The sequence below is a fragment of the Channa argus genome, chromosome 9 (assembly GCF_033026475.1).
Source record: "Channa argus isolate prfri chromosome 9, Channa argus male v1.0, whole genome shotgun sequence".
Taxonomy (NCBI): domain Eukaryota; kingdom Metazoa; phylum Chordata; class Actinopteri; order Anabantiformes; family Channidae; genus Channa; species Channa argus.
Genome location: NC_090205.1, coordinates 4,856,394 through 4,874,762, shown reverse-complemented (window position 1 = coordinate 4,874,762; position 18,369 = coordinate 4,856,394). Strand labels below are relative to the sequence as shown.

Below are 18,369 nucleotides of genomic sequence, written 5' to 3'. Positions count from 1 at the left end.
ATATACCCCGAGGAACTGAGCAGTTTCATTTCTCCTGAAGTGTGAGTCGAATGTGTTATTTATTATTGTCATATTCATGTAATTTGTATCATTTGTTTGACCAATCTTTAACTCACAGTTGTGTTTATGCCTGACACATGTGTTGTGTATCACAGCTAAAGGGATTTTCAGTGAGGCAACTCATTCTGGGAAAACTGTGCACCAACAACATGCACTGAAACGTCAGGTCACAGAAACATGGTCAGACATCTTTGCTATCATTAATACTCTATTACATTTGTCCTTTTTGGGTCGGTGTTGGACCGGTTAGGGCTGTAATTTGAAAGGGGAAAAATACCTGGCTGGCAGTGGACTTTTATTTGGGTTGCGTTGATTGTTGCCCAAAGACACAGAAATAAGGTTTATGGGTTCTGTAAATCAGGAACTGTGCTGTGATCACTTTAAAGACTGTGACTGGTCCCAACGTGGTGGAATCATATGTCACCAAAGCACAATCAAGTGTTGTTGGGAGAGATTCATATCCCCTTGTGTAGACTGGAAATACAAAAGCAGAGCACAGAGGGATGAACTCAATGAGCACAATGCTTTATTACTAAATAAGCAAAGAAAAAGTATGTGAAACATGAACCTAAAGAGAGAGACAGACAGTTTAAAAGTCACGGACGCGGCGGAAAGAGCCCACAGTGGGATTCATGGCCGCCCACTCGTTGAAGCGGCGATACTGTCCCCTCTCCAGCAGGTACTGACGTCCACGGTAGTTGGGGAGCTCGTGGAAGACCCAGTTGCCCTCCGGCACTTGGGCAGAGTGAACCTCCGGCAGGTGCCAGCGCTCGGGCAGGTTCTTTACGTCCTCAGTGCACTCCAGCATCTGACCTCTGAAGTCAGGACGCTCGTAGACACGAATGCTGAACACGCTAGAGGTCTGAAAGGAAAGAAGTTCGAATGACCCTGCTGCCACAAAGGTTGTGAAGTCCAATCAAATATGCAACTTAGTTAGTTTAGAGTGTAAACGGATTTGAGGACATTGTTTCAACATTATATTCACGTGCCACAGATTTGTCGTGTAGGAACCACCTCCCTGGAAATCTTACACTTTATGAATGAGGCACTTGGGCTGATTGGTTTTAAGGTCCTCCCATTTTAGTTTCAAAAAATGTATAAACATTTTTGGCCACAATTATGACTTGGGAAGTTCACTTGAACATTAGTAAGAAAACCATTAGCCCCGTTACCAAATGGTAACTAGGTGCAGAGTATAGAAATCTCTTTTTGGTTCAACCTGAACCCTGTAGAAATTGGAACTGAATTGTTTCTTCTGGGTTTCCTGGAGGAACTCACATTTCGTATGATCCTGCATGACCTTATGCTGTCGTTGAAGCCCATCCAGCTCTGGAAATCAGGGTACTCCCCCCTGCTCAGGATGTACTGGTAGCCCAGGTAGTTGGGCCTCTCGTACAGAACCCAGGCCCTGCTCTCCACGCGGACAGAGTTGCAGCGACTGAAGTGCACGTTGAGCTCAGGACAGTCACTGTTGCACTCATAGTAGCGGCCCTGGAAGTCTCTGTCCTCATAAAATACGATCTGTGGAACAGGAGTGGTGTTTAAGAGATGCCTCGATGTGAAACCTCCCAAATCTCTGTGTCACAACTCAAGTGACTGCACGGAAAAAGGTCAAAACCTTTTGACCTCTTCTGTCAAATGAAATAATGCAAATAGTCACAAGCGTTATGTGTCCGCCTGCCTACCTTTCCCACAAGGTCCATGTTTGGGCCTCACACCAGCGTTTGTTTGTCCCGACTCTTACAGACACAACATTGCCCACAGGCCTGCTCCAGATTTATATATACAGTGATGTGGGCCGCACTGAAATGCGCTGCCAGAGGCATCGTTGTCATTTTAATTGCCTCAGCGTTTATATCCGGACAATGGCTGATGCTGCAATTGTTTTAAAAATGCTCAGTGTTTACTCACGACCGCCGCCCGTGACCTCTGTCGGTGCCTGATTCCAGAAGCAATTGATTGATCCAATTAAACGTTTTTCTCCGCAGCCGCGACGGGCGCAGTGCAGTTGGATTGCGGCCACGTTGCGCGCTGCGGCGCGGGCTTTAGCGTCCGTGTTGGAGGGGACAGGACACCCTCCACCCTGTGTGTGCTCCCCACACCTCTGTACGCAGTCAGCTGACCCGGGGGACGGAGGGGTCAGTTTTCTGTCTTCGTGTCAGCTGCTGGCCCAGTTGTACAAACACAAAAGGATTAGTCTGTTAAGGGAGCAGTGAGTCAAAAACATTTTATATTTGAAATTTTATTTCAAAATTATTTTCAAGTTATAGGCCAAACAATCTGTGGAGTGAGAGGTCACTAAGATCTCTTCAATGTACCTGAAATATTATTCCTATCTCCAAAAAACATGACGGACCTGATGCTGTGACTCAGTAGAGGTCATTTGTAGGTCATTGGTTCGTCTGTCTGACACTGTTATATCTGTAAACCTACAGGAGGAGTGTTTATATGTACAGTATCAGTACAGCGAATACTGTGTGACACAAAATAAATATGCATTAATCTGTCATTCTTGTCTCTTATGGCTATGATATTATATTCTATAACACAATGTGTGGAATAAATAGACACAAACAAGGATCAGCATCAATGACATTCTAACTGGTTGAATTTCACATTATTATTCTGCGTATTACTTTTGCGTGCACCGGTATCAGGGGTCTCTCTGCTTTCCCCAGCAGGTGCTGGTGACCTCACATGATCTCAGGACCTCTGCAGGACCTTGCAGGAGTGGACTTCTTGTCTGCGTCCCTTCTCTTGGACGGACCAAGACCTGTCAGCTCTGTCCGACCCGGTCAAACAGCTTAAGAGCCACTGTTGGGTATGAGACAGTCACGGAAGCCCACCCAGCGACAGTAGCCACTGTGCTCCCCCGAATCCACTACACACTGTTTACCTTATACCTTGATCAAGTTGCATCAGCGGGTGTTGCCATGCACATCAGCCAAATCCCCCCTGGATCCGTTTCCTGCATGTCGGGGTCCCCCCCCAAAAAAATACTTATCTGAAAACAATAGTAACAGACTGAGCATTTGTACTTATTTAAATCCTCACCGACAATCCTTCTGATGAAAAAACCCGGTAACCACACTGCACATTTATCAGTGCAGGTGTGAATTTTTACAATTCAGATACCCGTTGTTCATACCCACCCACCCTTCCATCTACCTGTTCAGTGCCACCTGATCAAAACTGTTGAACTCAATTTGTTTTTGTGTATGCAACTTCACGTTACTTTGCATAGACTATGCATTTAGTTCAATGCAAATAAGAGTTGAGCGTTATTATTAAAATTATCTTTGTTTATAATTTACACCAATATTCAGTCTATTAGGATTTGTGCAACACGATCCAGTAAAATATGAATATGCACTAAATATATCACAATTGATACATTTTCTGAGAATATTGTATAACAATAACTTACATATAATACACTTCACATAACTCACATTTTTTGGTGACAGGAACACACCAATGGTTTGTGTGATGGTTAGCTTTTCAAATTAAGAGAGGCAAACATGTAAAAATGATATGTATGCTGTGTACATTTGAATTGCCATGTTTTCTGCTCTCTCCATGATCTGCAGATTTAACATGCAGTAGGAATCTCGTATTATGGTTTTAATAAACAATGACTCACATTAAGGCAATGCTATGGAATGGACCTCACGTAAAAAGGTCTGCAGTATTGCAATCCAGCTAGAACTAATTGATTTATGTTAAAAATACTTCTTGATGTTGAAATTTTAACTATTTATATCAGTTTGTATATTGAATGATATGTCAGTTGCTTTATTGTGTAACACTGCTAATATTTGTGGTGAACACTAAGGTGACACTGTAAGCTGTTGAGGTGTCAGGTAACTAAAGAATACAATAAGCGCTGATATGGGTTAGATCTTTATTTGAGTATTGAGTTGAGTTGAGTTTTTTTTTTTTTTTTGAGAGAAGAACAATGGGAAATTAAGAGTTTGTAAATCCTGGCCTGTTGGAACACCAAATTCGTTCGAATGGTTCTAGAACTTCTAAAGAATTTGGGATTTGGGTTGATTTCAGTCCTTGGAACTATACAATTTCACTTTCTACAATTTCGGTGGCATTAGCAAAACTCAAATTGCTCTTTTTGGTGGGTGTCACTGTTCTAGAACCCGGTGACCCTCCGGAAGGATCCCACACCAGGGGAGGTGGCGCCCCAGTCTGTATAGTTGCGGTACTCGCCGCGGTCCAGAAAGTACTGGTGACCTCGGTAGTTGGGCTGATCATAGAGGACCCAAGCACCGTCGACCACAACGCACGAGTGGAATTCCCAGAACTTCAGGGCTTCATAAATTGATGGGCAATCATCAACACACTCTGCGGCTTGACCTCCGAAATCCTGCTTGTCAAAGAACCTGATCTTCCAGGACTTTCCGTATACCTTAAAAAAAAGTCACATCATTAACATTTCTTAGCTCTGTCCTGACCCTTTTTGTTTCATTGCCTTGAGCTAACACCTGCAAATCGATTTATTGCCTGTTTTTTCTAGTTCCCTTCAATAATTGATGTGTACGGACGTGGACAAGCACCCTGCTGCCAAATCATGAGCCTTTTATCTCGCCTTATTGTCTGCTGGCCTTTGACTGATTACTGCTTGGTTCATGCACTCTGTGGTATTTCATGCTGACTAGTGGAGACTTTCCTCAACATTATTAACCCAGAAATGTTGAAAAAAGGATGTTTTTTGTACTCAATTTGATCTTCATAGCGTAACTCTACCCCAGCTTAAAACTTACATCATTACATAATTAAATACATCATTGAAGGACTAAACCATCCAATACTATAACAATTTTCAAGAACTTTCAAAACTCTGCTACCTGTTGGTGAAGGATGTTGTACAAAGCATGTTCTGTTTTATTAAGCTTACATTTTTGATACAGCGACATGACTTGATGCTGTCATTGAATCCCATCCACTGTTGGGAGTCAGGGTATTCCCCGGGGCTCAAGATGTACTGGAAGCCGGTGTAATTGGGACGCTCATACAGCACCCAGCAACCACTCTCTACTTTGATGGAGTTGCAGCGGTCGACGTTAGAGCGCAGGTCAGGGCAGTCGGTGCTGCACTCATAGCTTCGCCCTTGGAAGCTCTTGTCCTCGAAGAATAAAATCTGGATTAAAGAAACAACAACAGCATATTATACCCCACTGCAGTTAAAAAGACACAAATTAGGTAAAAGGTTTACATGAATTAAAGAAACTGCCTTATGATTTCTTTCAATACTATTTGCTTCTTACCTTGCCCATTTTTAATGATACTGCCTGCCTCCCAGCCAGCTGCAGCTGTGTTGTGGTTTATATCGAAATGCAGAATGTGCACACAAGGGGAAGCTATTGTCATCCAAATTAGCTCGATTTGCATATCAGCAAAATGGTTTGGTGAAGTTTGATTTCCCGTTGTCCACACGTGGCCTCATATCAAAGAAGTGGTAAAACTGAGAGGTATTTACGTGGTAATAACCCCCCTTTTCACCCTCGTTACAGCTTCATGGGTTTGAGGTGTGATGGGACTTAATTATCTCAAAACTGACAGAGGCTTGATAAATACAGACACGTGATAAATATCGTAATCACAAAGCCACTAATACTCTCATTAGTCGAATAATAATAATAAAGCGTTTGATGCCTTTTTCTGTCAAAATGAAAGTTTTTACTGTCAACTGGAGACCTATTCGGATCCTACTGTAATTACCCAGAGTGGACTTCAAAGAATATACACAAAGCCATTACATCATGACCTCTGACAGGTGAAGTGAATTTGACCAACTTTGCCAGGTGCCAAATTGCGATGGCTGTCAGAACTGCAATTCTTGTGGGATTTTCTCAGTCTGCAGTGGTCAGGACCTACAAAAAGTGGCGCAGGGAAGGAAAACTGGTGATTCAGCATGGGTGCCCAAGGCTCACTGGAGAGCAAAGACCCATGGAGTCTGATCTAGAAGAAGAACAACTGTAGCTGAAAATTGCTGAAAAGGTTCAAGCTGGTTCAGATAGAAAGGTATCACAAAATACAGTGCTATTGTTGCATGTGGAGCTGCATAGCACAGACTTCACTTGTGCTGTTACTTATGCTGACCCATTTCCACCACCAAAAGCATCTAGAATGGGCATGTGAGCATCAGAACTCGACCAAAGAGCAAGTTCACCCTGAGGGCAGTATTGCATCGAAAATGACCATAATCCAAAAATCGTTTTACTAGAATCCAAAAATCCATCGTCCCGATCCATCAAAATGCTCTGCACTTACAGTATGTAGCGCTTTTTTACCTGTCGGTACTCAAAGAGCTTTACGCTGCTCACTATTACTCACACACACTGATGGGGGAGCTGCTATGCAGCTGGCCAACACTCAACGGGAGCCACTGAGTTGTGATGGACGGCCTTTGGCTGATGTACGAGTAGATCCACTACACAGGCCGGATGATCTACCTTAGTCCAGCATGAGGGATGTGGGATACAGCGGCATGAGGCTTAGTTCTGTCAGGCCGACAGAAGTACAAAAATATGAGCCGAATAAAATGAAAATCAAATACTATCTCAAGTACTTGACTCACATGGGGACCTTAAAGCCAGCATGTCTCAGCTATTTCGATTTTTACCAAGTCCTCCTCTTTAAAGAAACATTTTACTTCATGATCTCTCAGTACCCTTCATTGTTACTATTAGGTGACCTCTTGTGGTTGTGGTAATGGTGCGTTCAATTTACCTCAGAAGTTGGAAATTGGATTCTACCCCAAGTTGACCACATTCCAGTTGACCAGCTACGAAGTATTTTTCCACCAAAATACTTAATTGAATAGAACTATGTGTTTTTAACCTTAACTGAGACACAAATATTACATATGTAATAAGTTTAAATTACTAAAGCTTTTGCTCTGCTGACAAACACAGCAGCCATAATGGATTTTCAGTTAAGGGTCACTAAGGTTTAACTAACGTACCGAATCAGTGATCCAACTTCAGGGGGCGTTCAAGTTTCGACTAGGAACGCGAAAATTCAAAATGTCGACATTAGTTAGGTTTTTACTTAAGTAAAAACGAAATAATACTAAATGATCCTTTACCATACACTACATTCTTCTTCTTCCTTCAACAGACACATAATTGCACTATGAACCCCCACTCACTTCTATTAGTAATACTAATATAATGGCAACTCAATATATTAGCTACAGCGAGAAGTAGAGCTCCTTTATCTGTTGTCTTAACTATCTGAAAAAGGGAAAGAGATCAAAGAATATGTTTAACCACTACACGCGAACATTGAAATAATACATATGAAACAAAAACCTAGTTTATGCTTCACTTCTTTTTGTCCCTCGGAAACAATCCTCGGAAAGCGTTTCTGAAATTAGTGGCTCTACTCTATCAGGGGATATGTCTCAGTTAATTTGCTAAAAATAACTACTGATGTGTCAGTGCTGTGGTTAAAGTTCAGTTGTGTTCAGGCACCAAAACGTCTTGATGAGGTTTAATGAAATATCATTGTTGGGGTTAAAAAAAAGTGCTTCATTTAAAAAGAAACATCGGCTATCAAATGGCCGTGTCAATCCCTTATTGAGACCACCCCCTACATGTACTTAAGTAAATAAAGACACTTCAGATAACCACCAGGCTACATCTTATGATCCATTTCTGGGGTGTGATGGGTTACGGCAGCTGTGATTCGTACATCCTAATGATGCTCCATGGTGAAAACCCCCTTTCTATTGTCCACCCAACAAGCCACTTCCGGTCCCCTGAATTTGGAAGCTTCCTAACCAAATTTCCACAGACTGAAGAATCCACTGTGGTGAGTAGTGAAACAATTATCAAAGAAGTCCTGCTGTCATGACTCAACTCCCAGATGTATGGATATATTTTGAAGCTTTCAGAGGAGCCTAAAGGCTTTTTGTTGACCTCTCTCTCTGTTCCCCTTCTTGCATAGTTTTGGGGGACAGCCTACTCCGGGCATATTTCTGTGCGTGCAGTCCGAGACATTTTCCCTCTTTCCATCCCCTGACTTCTGCTTTTCAATCATCTTCTGGTGGAGTTGCTTGCTGTGTTCTTTTGTATTCGTGGTGTAGTTTTTGGCTGGGATGAGTAGCATTTTCTCAAAGTGGCCTAAGTAAAGCCAAGCTTCTACAGTTATTCTCTTGTCATTTTGACAGAAACACTTTCTGTATTTCTCTGTGCTGTTTCTCTTTAAGTGCATATGAGTAAAACAGCGACTCTGTGTGGTCAAATCACTGTATCACGCTCCTACTGAAAGCAGGCAGCGCTTGGCAAATGTATTCAACCTAATGGTGACAAAAACGGATTGATTACCGATCAGATGAGGCTAGTGACCCACCAATAAGAAAACATGAGTGAGTGCAGTTATGAATGAATGAATCTGAAGACAGACCAACACTGAGACTAGAGATGTGTTTCAGAAAGGAGGAAGGAGGGATTAGGATTTATGGAGCTGGTAGCTGGTAGGTAAAGCTATCTGTGCTCCAATCGAATGGGCACAAGGACTCATTGCTTTGTTATGGACAATTCACTTTCTGCTGAGAAGCTTTTTAGATGCGACAGCATTGACGAGGTTCTGGACTTGGCAAGAAGTCTGTAATATATATGTTTGGAACCTGTAGCCCACTCACTCATTATTTTGTTGAGGTAAAACTTTAAAAATCTCCTGGCTGGTCCCTTTGGTTTGGCTTCCTTAAAAATGCCCCCCACTTTACAAGTATTTTGTTATGGTGCAGCACTTAGGTCAACTCTTGTCATACTTACAAAGACCTAATCAAATTTGTAGCGATCAAGGTCAAACTGATCTTTTGAACACAACTTCAGAAAATATAAAATTAGGTGTATCATTTAATGTTGAAACATACTAGATTCAGAATATTAAAAATGTAGTTCTGCTGGTGAACTGCTGGGCTCTTTAGACGACGACGACACAGTTGAATATACTCAGCTCATGGACTGCTGAGTAACGTGTGACAAAACAGGGTTTGTCACCATAGACCAAACACTGAGAGCACAAAGGGTCCCAGCTGATACATTTGCTGCTGTCACCCACCTGTACCCCATAGGAGAGCTACAGCCGTTGGCACGTCACCAGATGCATACAGTCTGGAATAATAACCATTTACAGAGCGATTTAACAAACACTATAGCCCCGTATGCAATGCTGCTGAGCAAGACATTTAAGACAATGGCTCCATAGATCTTTTATTATGATGGGTATATAAGTGAGAGACAGTTTCGCTGGGCCAAGTACCAGTGCAATCAGGTGGAGGACTGAACACCAAAATGGGCCGAGTAAGAGAGCATTTTTATGTAGTTTCATAAGTTTTAACACTGTGGGTCTGTGTCATCTGGGAGGACAGAGAGTGGTTTTAAATGCACTATTCTCTTTTCAGATCATCTTCTACGAGGACAGGAACTTCCAGGGTCGCTCCTACGAGACCAGCAGCGACTGCGCTGAGCTGACCACCTACCTGAGTCGCTGCAACTCCTGCAGGGTGGAGAGCGGCTGCTTCATGGTGTACGAACGTCCAAACTACATGGGCCACCAGATGCTGGTGAGGAGGGGAGAGTACCCAGACAACCAGCGCCTCATGGGAATGAGCATGAGTGACTGCATCCGTTCCTGCCGCATGATCCCCATGGTAGGTTACGACTCAGATTAGCTCTCGGATGCAGACAGAGACCTCCTCCTGAGGGATTAGGGTTAAAATGTTATTATCTGTCCCTTCGTGTGTTATTTTACAGCACAGAGGCCCATTCAGGATGAGGATCTACGAGAGGGAAAACTACGGAGGTCAGATGAACGAGCTGATGGACGACTGTGACTCCATCCAGGACCGTTACCGTATGTCCGACTGCCAGTCTGCTCACGTGATGGACGGCCACTGGCTGATGTACGAGCAGCCCCACTACAGAGGAAGGATGCTCTACCTGAGGCCCGGGGAGTACAGGAGCATGAGAGACATGGGAATGGGTTCCATGGACATGAGGATCGGATCCATCAAACGTATCATGGAATCCTGTTAGAAAACGACTCAACACTTGAAAATGTCCTAAATAAATCCTAATAAATGCTTCGTGTCTTCAAAGAATTCTTAAATTTATCGGTCACGGTGAGGTTTAACTCTGCAACCACTGATCCAGAATAACAATTTAGGCACCTTTTTTCTTCTAGTTATCTTTTTCTAGTTTTCTTCGGGCTGTTATTTGACACACAACAGTAAAAAGTTACGTTTGATAAAATTACCACAACGGATACAATGTATCATAGTTGAGTGTTGAAAGTCCAAGTAAACTAAGATAAATCTGGTTTTAGAAAGACATACATGGTTTTTTAGATATGAAAAAAACTGACACACACACACTGGCATGTCAAAACTAACAATATTAATGACAGTACTGATACAGCCTGGTTAACTGGTCACTGGTTAACTCAGACACCCAAGGTGTCATATTCAAATCAGATACACTTTTGTATTGTGTTTTTACAGCATTTTATTGAACATCTCTAAACGCTTGCAATACGTTTCATCACCTTTTAATGGTCAGTAAAAGGACATGCTTACAAAAATGTGAAATTACCCTATGGTTCAACAGATAGAACCGTTCCACTGGTGTCCGGCTTGACTTTGTGCGGAGGAAGTGTTCCCACGATAAAAAACGTTTAATTTTCTTATGTGAAAATCCTCTAAATGATGAAACAATACGCTAAATTACCACAAAAGAATATTTTCACTGCTCAGAGGCTTAATTTCAACCACTCAGCTTTCACAGGCTTTGTTAGACTTTTCAAAAAATGAAAAAATAAATCCTTAAAACACTCAACACCAAGTCCAATTATTGGTAATTATATTAATATTAACCTTTAAACAGGTGAATATTAATACTTGTAAGATAAAGAAAATAGGCTTTACTGTTATACATGTTTACTTCATGACAGGTAAAGTCAGCAATATCTGACTGGATACAAAGATGGCGAACTACCAACCTCCGCAGGCAAAAGTAGATATTAGCCAGTTGCTCATTCAAAATGTACCTTGAGACAAAGATGCTTGGGTTTAGGGAAAACTCTTGGTCGAGAGAATAAGCCCCGGAAACTCATAGAAAGTCAGCTTGTGGACACTCTTCTCCTTTTCCACACAGCAGTCAAAGGATGTTTTAAGTGAGGTATGAGCTTCCAAGGGAAGAATAAATGGCTTCTGGATGCATTAACGTTCCCCAAATAACCTGTATTGTATAATTATAAGTGTTGAAGTGAGGGTAAATTTAACGTGATCGTGTCCAACGTTCCTGGGAAAGAAAAGGTGAGGCTGTGTTTCTAAAGCTGGTTCTGAAGAGGTAAGATTTGAAATACGTGGATTGGTTGAGAGGCTCAACAAATCTTATCAAATCTTTATTCGATTTAAGTAAATTAAAGATCAACGGCTTTCGGCTTCAGGAGTCGCCACAGCGGAATGTGTGATTTGGCATGAGTTTTATGCCGTATGGCCTCCTATTTTATCCAGGCTCGGCATCGGCATTTGGGTGAACCTTGGTGGCTGGACGGGGCTATTCGAAGTCCCATCCCAATGAGCCACCAGGCCCCCCACATTTGTATGTAAGTCATGCACTCAACTAGACATGAATGCATTTGAGACATGAGACATTTTATTGGCCATAGATTCTATGGACTTTATGGCTTCACAATTATACTCAACCAGCAAATGAGAATGTTCACAATCAATAGAAGTAATCTCGACTTGTGCTTCATTGATGCAACATTTGGTACCGTAGTCGAAATTGATCGTCTAACAATACATGGTGTCTTATGCTGCATAAACAGTAACAGCCCATAAAGGCACATTTGTGATATGGAACCTATTAAATGAACGTGAATTTACTTGACTTAGAGTCTCAATCAATGTCTGCTAAGATAAACAAAATCATAGTTTGAAGAACATAAGTGAATTATCCTGTACACAAGGTAGAGGTGGCTGTCATGTTATAGTTGGAAGCTTCTCTTTATTTTCTTTATGTTAGACAACAATACTGCATGTGTACATTTCCATTGGACGGGTACAGAGCTACATAATAACCCTTTAGTGCCCTGACTGCTCAGTAGGCTTCTATGGCATGTTGCTGGGTCAGGGGTTTGCACAATAGCAGCCGTACGTACATTTTTCACATGGAGCAAGTATAAAAGTAACAGTTACCACCAACAGGGACACACAGCAGCCACAGCTCAGTCCTGAGGAACAACCAAAAAGGCTGTGACCATGGGCAAGGTAGGTACTGGGAAAGAATAATCCAGACAATGTTACTTCATTTTCAAGCAAATTAATTTAATTAAAAAAAAAAAAAAAAAAAGTGGAACTGATGAAGATTATGGTGCCTTTAGATCATCTTCTACGAGGACAGGAACTTCCAGGGTCGCTCCTATGAGACCAGCAGCGACTGCCCTGAGCTGACCTCCTACCTGAGCAGGTGTCACTCCTGCAGGGTGGAGAGCGGCTGCTTCATGGTCTACGACCGTCCCAACTTCATGGGAAACCCGTATTTCATGAGGAGGGGCGAGTACGCCGACTACATGAGCACGATGGGAATGTTAGACTGCATCAGGTCCTGTCGTATGATCCCCATGGTAGGACAATTACTCTCCTGATGTTTGTTTCCCTTTACGTTTTGAATAAATGTTAATAAATGTCCTTTTCTGCAGCACCGTGGATCCTACAGGATGAGGATCTACGAGAGGGAGAACTTCGGGGGTCAGATGTACGAGCTGATGGACGACTGCGACAACATCATGGACCGCTACCGTATGTCCGACTGCATGTCCTGCCACGTGATGGACGGCCACTGGCTGATGTACGAGCAGCCCCACTACAGAGGCAGGATGATGTACCTGAGGCCCGGAGAGTACAGGAGCTTCAGGGACATGGGCATGAGTGGCACGAGGTTCATGAGCATGAGGCGTATCGTGGATTCCTGCTACTAAATTTGTAACTAAATTCCACAAAATAAAGTAACCTGCTTTTCTAAAAGGACTCTTTTTTTTTTTACTAATTGTTATGAGGCCTGAACAGCTCAGAAGGTGATGTTAACGGGAATAAAGAGGTTGATCATCAGCCACATCCTTATATTTGGTCTTCTAAGCCCACAACTGCATAATAATAACTGTAAAATTTGCATTACAGTGGTATTTATTTCTCTTGTATTTTGTCTTGTTTCGTTGCTGATCTAATTACCTTTTATAAATAGTCCTTTCCAGAAAATATAACGACCTGCTTAATCACATTTAGTGGGCAAATGAACATGAATCTAAGGGGGTTCAAGGTTCCAGGGGTATGAATACTTTTGCGAGAAACTGTATGTGGAAAAATGTGACGACTGAGGTCAAAATGTGACCATCTCAACAGCAATAGTGATGTTTGTCTGCAGGCAGGTGGCTTTAAATGCTTTCAGTGCCTTTTTCAGAAACGTGATGGTGTACAAGGCTCATAATGCAATGTCGGTTTCATGATGCAGTAAGACTCAAAGGTTTTTTTTCTGCGTGTCTAGAGGAGCTTTGTCACGTCTGAGAAAGTAACCAGTCACCTCAGTTTGGCCCTTGAGACATCAGAGTTATAGGAAAGACAGTGTTAAGAACTGCAGGACGCAGTAAGAGAGACACAGCTAGCGAGGGCCACGTAATGATAACGGCACCTCATCAGTAAAGCAACGCAGTAATGAGTAATGCTCATATTGTCTTCTGGTCCACTGTGACCAAGTGGCTTCACTGATGCATGAAAAAGTGTGTGGCTTTTAGCTAGCTAGTGTTAGCGCTGTTGGAGCTAACGCTGTGTGGTTATAACTGGGGCCGAATAACTTAACTACTCACTTTTAATGAACAGCAATGTTACTTTTGAGCAGAGTAGTTTTCTCAGCATTGGCAGGGACACGGCGTGTCCCTTCCTGTGAGCAGTGGGACAGATAAGAGAAACCAGGGTTAGCTCGGTGGTTAACATTAGCTAACATGGTTAAGTAACACATCGGCTGTGTCCAGAATCAACACCTACTCACTATGTAGTGTGTTCGCCATTTTGTAGTTGTGTCTGCATGTTGAGTGTATAAATAATATACAGTGCATTTAAAGTATCCCACAATGCAATACTGAAAGTACAATACACTTTTTGGTAACAGTCTCACAATGCAATGCTCCCTGTTTTTAGAGATGAGACAATTATCTTCGCGCGGCTCAAACAGCTGTTAGTGAGGACACAACGTGACAACGAACATCTGAAATGTCAAATGACTGCTCGCTATTGAGTTAACTACTAAGAGGAACCAGGGTTAGCTTGCTGGTTAATATTAGCTAAATAACACATACGTTTCCACAGTGGTGAGACTGGTGAAGTTAAGTAGCCAGCAGATTTTCATTAAAGACATTTTTTAACCTGTGGCTACAGGCTAGTTCGTTTACTGCCTTAACTAACTCACTCAAGCTCTGGGTGGAGAAAAAACTTCTGACGTCTGTTCTCTTTCTTGCTGTCATGTCTACAAAGCCGGGAAAGGCTATTTGTTGTCCTCCCAAAATATCGATAGCGACATGTCTTTACTGTTTATATGAAAACCCACATTATTGCGGTAAAATTTACTTGAAAGAAAAAAGAAAAAACAAAAAAAATGATTTCAAAAGATCGTCAGCTTTCGGCTTGTCCCTTCAGGGCTCGCCACAGCGGAACACCCTCCCCTTTTTATCCTGGCTCGGTACCGGCACCACTAGGGTCGACTTCCTCCTTCACTGAGAAGACATCGATTAAGAATTAATTAAATATGTATGACGAATATTCATTTAATTAAAAGAAATGAAGACTTACAGTATGAATAAATGAATAAATAAATGAAGGACTGAACGAATGGGGCATTTCGGCTGAAAGTTTACGGAGGGACAACAAATTTCTATGAAACTAGAACCAGGTGGAAAACACGAGAGGATGCTTGTTGGACAGGGGAAGAGTTAAAAAACGTTTTAACAGCACTAGTAGTGCGGATTCAGTGATGCTTACTGGCTACAGGGTACAGAGTTAAGGGTTTTATACCCAGTTTGGTCAAAATGGCCCTGAGCAAGACACTAAAGCCTTAGTTGCCCCTGATATGTGCTTATTTTAATTTAAGTTGCTTTGGATAACAGCATCTGTCAAATGACTGAATGCAAATCCATTGGAATTAAATAATCACTGTGTTATTTCTTGCTTCCTAATTAATGTCCTTAACACCAGCTCAAAGGTACCGTGTAGTATTTAACTTTACAAGATATTTTAGATGACAGTAAAACATTTAAGCACAAACCTTTTGTCCACTTATATATAACTGTCGCTTTGGCAAAATGTAAGCTCACTGGCTTTAGGGGAATCAATTTAAACAAACTATATTTGGAGTAAGTGTAGCGTTTGAATCGAATCAAAGGGGCAACCACATTGTGCATGTATACATCAACTATTTTTGTACTTTATATAACTAAATAAACTCATGTATAACGAAATTCTAGACTGTTTTTTGAATGTGCTCTATTCATGTTAAAGGAACATTCTGCTTAGAGGTCGTGACCCTATTGGTATATGTGTGAGCAAGTCAAAACTCTATAGGCTACTATACTAGGTTGCTGGCTCAGGAATTTAAACAATAGAGGGGTCCAGAGTCTTTGTTCTGGCCAGGTATAAATGTAACTTGTTCAGACAGACAGACAATCAGTTCCAAATCAGCTCCCTGAGAGATCTAGGAAACCACTGCAATCAACATGGGCAAGGTAAGGAAGTGCCGAAATTTTAATACAATTTAAATCAAATAAAATAATTTGCCTACAAACACGCAATGGCAAAGTTTCATTATGGCTTTTTTAAAATTAAAACCCTTTTTTTTATTTCCAGATCATCTTCTACGAGGACAGGAACTTCCAGGGTCGCTCCTATGAGTGCATGAGCGACTGCGCTGACATGTCCTCCTACCTGAGCAGGTGTCACTCCTGCAGGGTGGAGAGCGGCTGCTTCATGGTCTACGAGCGTCCCAACTACATGGGAAACCAGTATTTCATGAGGAGGGGCGAGTACGCCGACTACATGAGCATGATGGGATGGAGCAGCGGCATCAGGTCCTGTCGTATGATCCCCATGGTACGTTCGAAACATACTTTAATTCTAGGAAGAGGCTGACATTTTCTCAAATGAGTCGTTTTGTTTTTGTAAAACAGCACAGGGGCCAGTTCAGGATGAGGATCTACGAGAGGGAGAACTTCGGGGGTCAGATGAACGAGCTGATGGAGGACTGCGACAACATCATGGACCGCTACCGTATGTCCGACTGCCAGTCTGCTCACGTGATGGACGGCCACTGGCTGATGTACGAGCAGCCCCACTACAGAGGCAGGATGATGTACCTGAGGCCCGGGGAGTACAGGAGCTTCAGGGACATGGGCATGAGTGGCACGAGGTTCATGAGCATGAGGCGTATCGTGGACATGTGCTAAATGTAAAATCTGACTTCAATAAATGATAAAACTTTCTAATTTCTGGTTTCATGGTGTTCGATCAGCAAACTCCCTTCAAGAAAAGACAATTTTTACTTACAAATGAGACAAGACGTGATGAGCACACATGTAGTGCAACTTCCTACAGGACCTATTCTTATTTGGCTGCGATACGGTGCCTATAAACCCACGGTGAATGAGAGCGGTGTGAAAATTATAAACTAACTTGTTTGCGCTTTGTACATCAGCATTCATGGGTTCTCCGATTTCCCTTCCCCTTAAATAGGTGCAGAATGTAATGTGCTCTCAGTGTCGTGTTTAAGTGCATCACACAAAGGCAAACTGAGCCATCACAACAGTCCTATATGATTTAGCCACTATTTGGTTTAAATTTGCAATACATGGAAATGAAAATTGTTGTCCCTGGCAATGCGATTAGCTTCCGTCTTCTCAAACCTTCCAGGTGTCCACATACGAACCAATCAAGTATTAAATCCTCTTAAACCCCGAAACACTAAGCAACCCTAGTAATGTCCCTCTGGTTGCAATAACATTTTCTAAACGGGACTCCGTCTACACCGAACAACACTTCCATAAGATTTCAGGATAAGCAAGTGTTTCACATTAATGGAAAGTTACAAAATACTATGAATAATATAATTTACCTCAAAAAGAAAAAGCTGAGAGGAGAAGGTGGGATGGCACTTTTGCTGTTTCAGGTTAGCTGCAAAGGAACATAGGTTTTGGGGGGATGGGACTGGCCGAGGTGACACATACTGAACGCACAAGGAGGTGAAATTACTACAAATGCAACTTCAAACAAAATGCGTTAATAATATAACATTGCTGGTAACATTTATTTTACAATACGATGCATGTAATGCATTTAAGTGCTCCATGCATGAGGTATTAATTGATTTTTTAATTTTGATTTATTTTTTATATGAATGATTTACCGCTGTGTAAGCTGCTATTCCACAAATAGTCAGGCATGTTTTACAGTAGTTCATCTTAGAAAAGGCCTATTCAGGAGTAGCAGCTGGCACAGAAGCTGAGCCTGAGCACTTATTATAGAAAAGTCGTGTTATTGATCTGTTTTTTTTTTTTTGGAATGATTGAATTTAGGCACTTCTAGCTAAGATCTAAAAGTCCTTACTCTTATGAAGTTGAAACGCTTACAAACTATTCAGCCAACTGAAAATTGTTATTTAATTTCATACCCCTTTTGCTAATATTTGGCCCGACACATTTTGTGTCTTTAAATAATTTCACGAATACTTTTTGAAAATATACTGGCAAAATTAATACATCACAATTTAACAATAATTACCAAAGCCATAATATCTTGTTGGCCAGTACGGTGGTGGAGTGTTTAGTGCTGCTGTGTGTCTCTGTGGACTTTGCATGTTCTCCCCGCGCTTGTGTGATTTAACAACTTTATTGATCCCTGTGTAATTTATTTCCTGTAAAAACACATTTCTCAGCACAAAGATATATTACTCCACGGTTAAAGCTAACCACACGATAAAGATTATTAACTTTTTTAAATGTCGTTTTCCTTTTTGTATCCATGACGTAGTTTAGCAGTTACCCAACAGAAAAAGGACAATGTAATTATTACAAAGAAATTTGGTGCCAGATTATTTAGCAAACTTTACTAAGCTACATTTATTTGACATTTGACATCCTGTACTACATTTAAAATGACTTTATAAGACACCATCCATATTCTGCACCCAGAAACATGGCTGACACAGTAAAGTAGTTTAAAATGCATCAGCTGCTTCTAGTGCC

The 18,369-nt window shown here is 41.7% G+C and overlaps 5 protein-coding genes across 7 annotated transcripts; 3 read left to right on the top strand and 2 right to left on the bottom strand.

Moving 5' to 3' along the window:
- Positions 1-542: 542 nt before the first annotated feature.
- LOC137132955 (gamma-crystallin B-like) lies at positions 543-2,979 on the bottom strand. The gene is made up of 4 exons (XM_067515991.1): positions 2,964-2,979; positions 2,758-2,842; positions 1,339-1,636; positions 543-922 (listed from the first exon to the last, which is right to left on the bottom strand). The coding sequence occupies exons 1-4, from the start codon at positions 2,977-2,979 to the stop codon at positions 650-652; spliced, it is 672 nt and encodes a 223-aa protein (XP_067372092.1). The 3' UTR covers positions 543-649.
- Positions 2,980-4,166: 1,187 nt separating this feature from the next.
- LOC137133512 (gamma-crystallin M2-like) lies at positions 4,167-12,878 on the bottom strand. Of its 3 annotated transcripts, XM_067517188.1 has the most exons (4): positions 12,862-12,878; positions 11,131-11,164; positions 4,970-5,212; positions 4,167-4,480 (listed from the first exon to the last, which is right to left on the bottom strand). In XM_067517188.1, the coding sequence occupies exons 1-4, from the start codon at positions 12,876-12,878 to the stop codon at positions 4,205-4,207; spliced, it is 570 nt and encodes a 189-aa protein (XP_067373289.1). In that variant the 3' UTR covers positions 4,167-4,204. The 3 variants fall into 3 exon arrangements, with proteins under 3 accessions (XP_067373289.1, XP_067373290.1, XP_067373291.1); XM_067517189.1 differs by lacking the exons at positions 11,131-11,164; positions 12,862-12,878 and adding an exon at positions 5,340-5,348; XM_067517190.1 differs by lacking the exons at positions 11,131-11,164; positions 12,862-12,878 and adding an exon at positions 5,340-5,348 and having other exon boundaries at positions 4,167-4,468.
- Positions 9,331-10,128, top strand: LOC137133511 (gamma-crystallin M3-like). Its single transcript, XM_067517187.1, has 3 exons — positions 9,331-9,386; positions 9,488-9,736; positions 9,840-10,128. Exons 1-3 carry the CDS (start codon positions 9,378-9,380, stop codon positions 10,119-10,121), a joined length of 540 nt encoding a protein of 179 aa, XP_067373288.1. The 5' UTR covers positions 9,331-9,377; the 3' UTR covers positions 10,122-10,128.
- On the top strand, positions 12,314-13,081 carry LOC137133513 (gamma-crystallin M3-like). Its single transcript, XM_067517191.1, has 3 exons — positions 12,314-12,358; positions 12,472-12,714; positions 12,790-13,081. The coding sequence occupies exons 1-3, from the start codon at positions 12,350-12,352 to the stop codon at positions 13,066-13,068; spliced, it is 531 nt and encodes a 176-aa protein (XP_067373292.1). The 5' UTR covers positions 12,314-12,349; the 3' UTR covers positions 13,069-13,081.
- A 2,723-nt stretch (positions 13,082-15,804) lies between these two features.
- On the top strand, positions 15,805-16,575 carry LOC137133542 (gamma-crystallin M3-like). The gene is made up of 3 exons (XM_067517250.1): positions 15,805-15,858; positions 15,980-16,222; positions 16,300-16,575. Exons 1-3 carry the CDS (start codon positions 15,850-15,852, stop codon positions 16,573-16,575), a joined length of 528 nt encoding a protein of 175 aa, XP_067373351.1. The 5' UTR covers positions 15,805-15,849.
- The last annotated feature ends 1,794 nt before the right edge of the window (positions 16,576-18,369 follow it).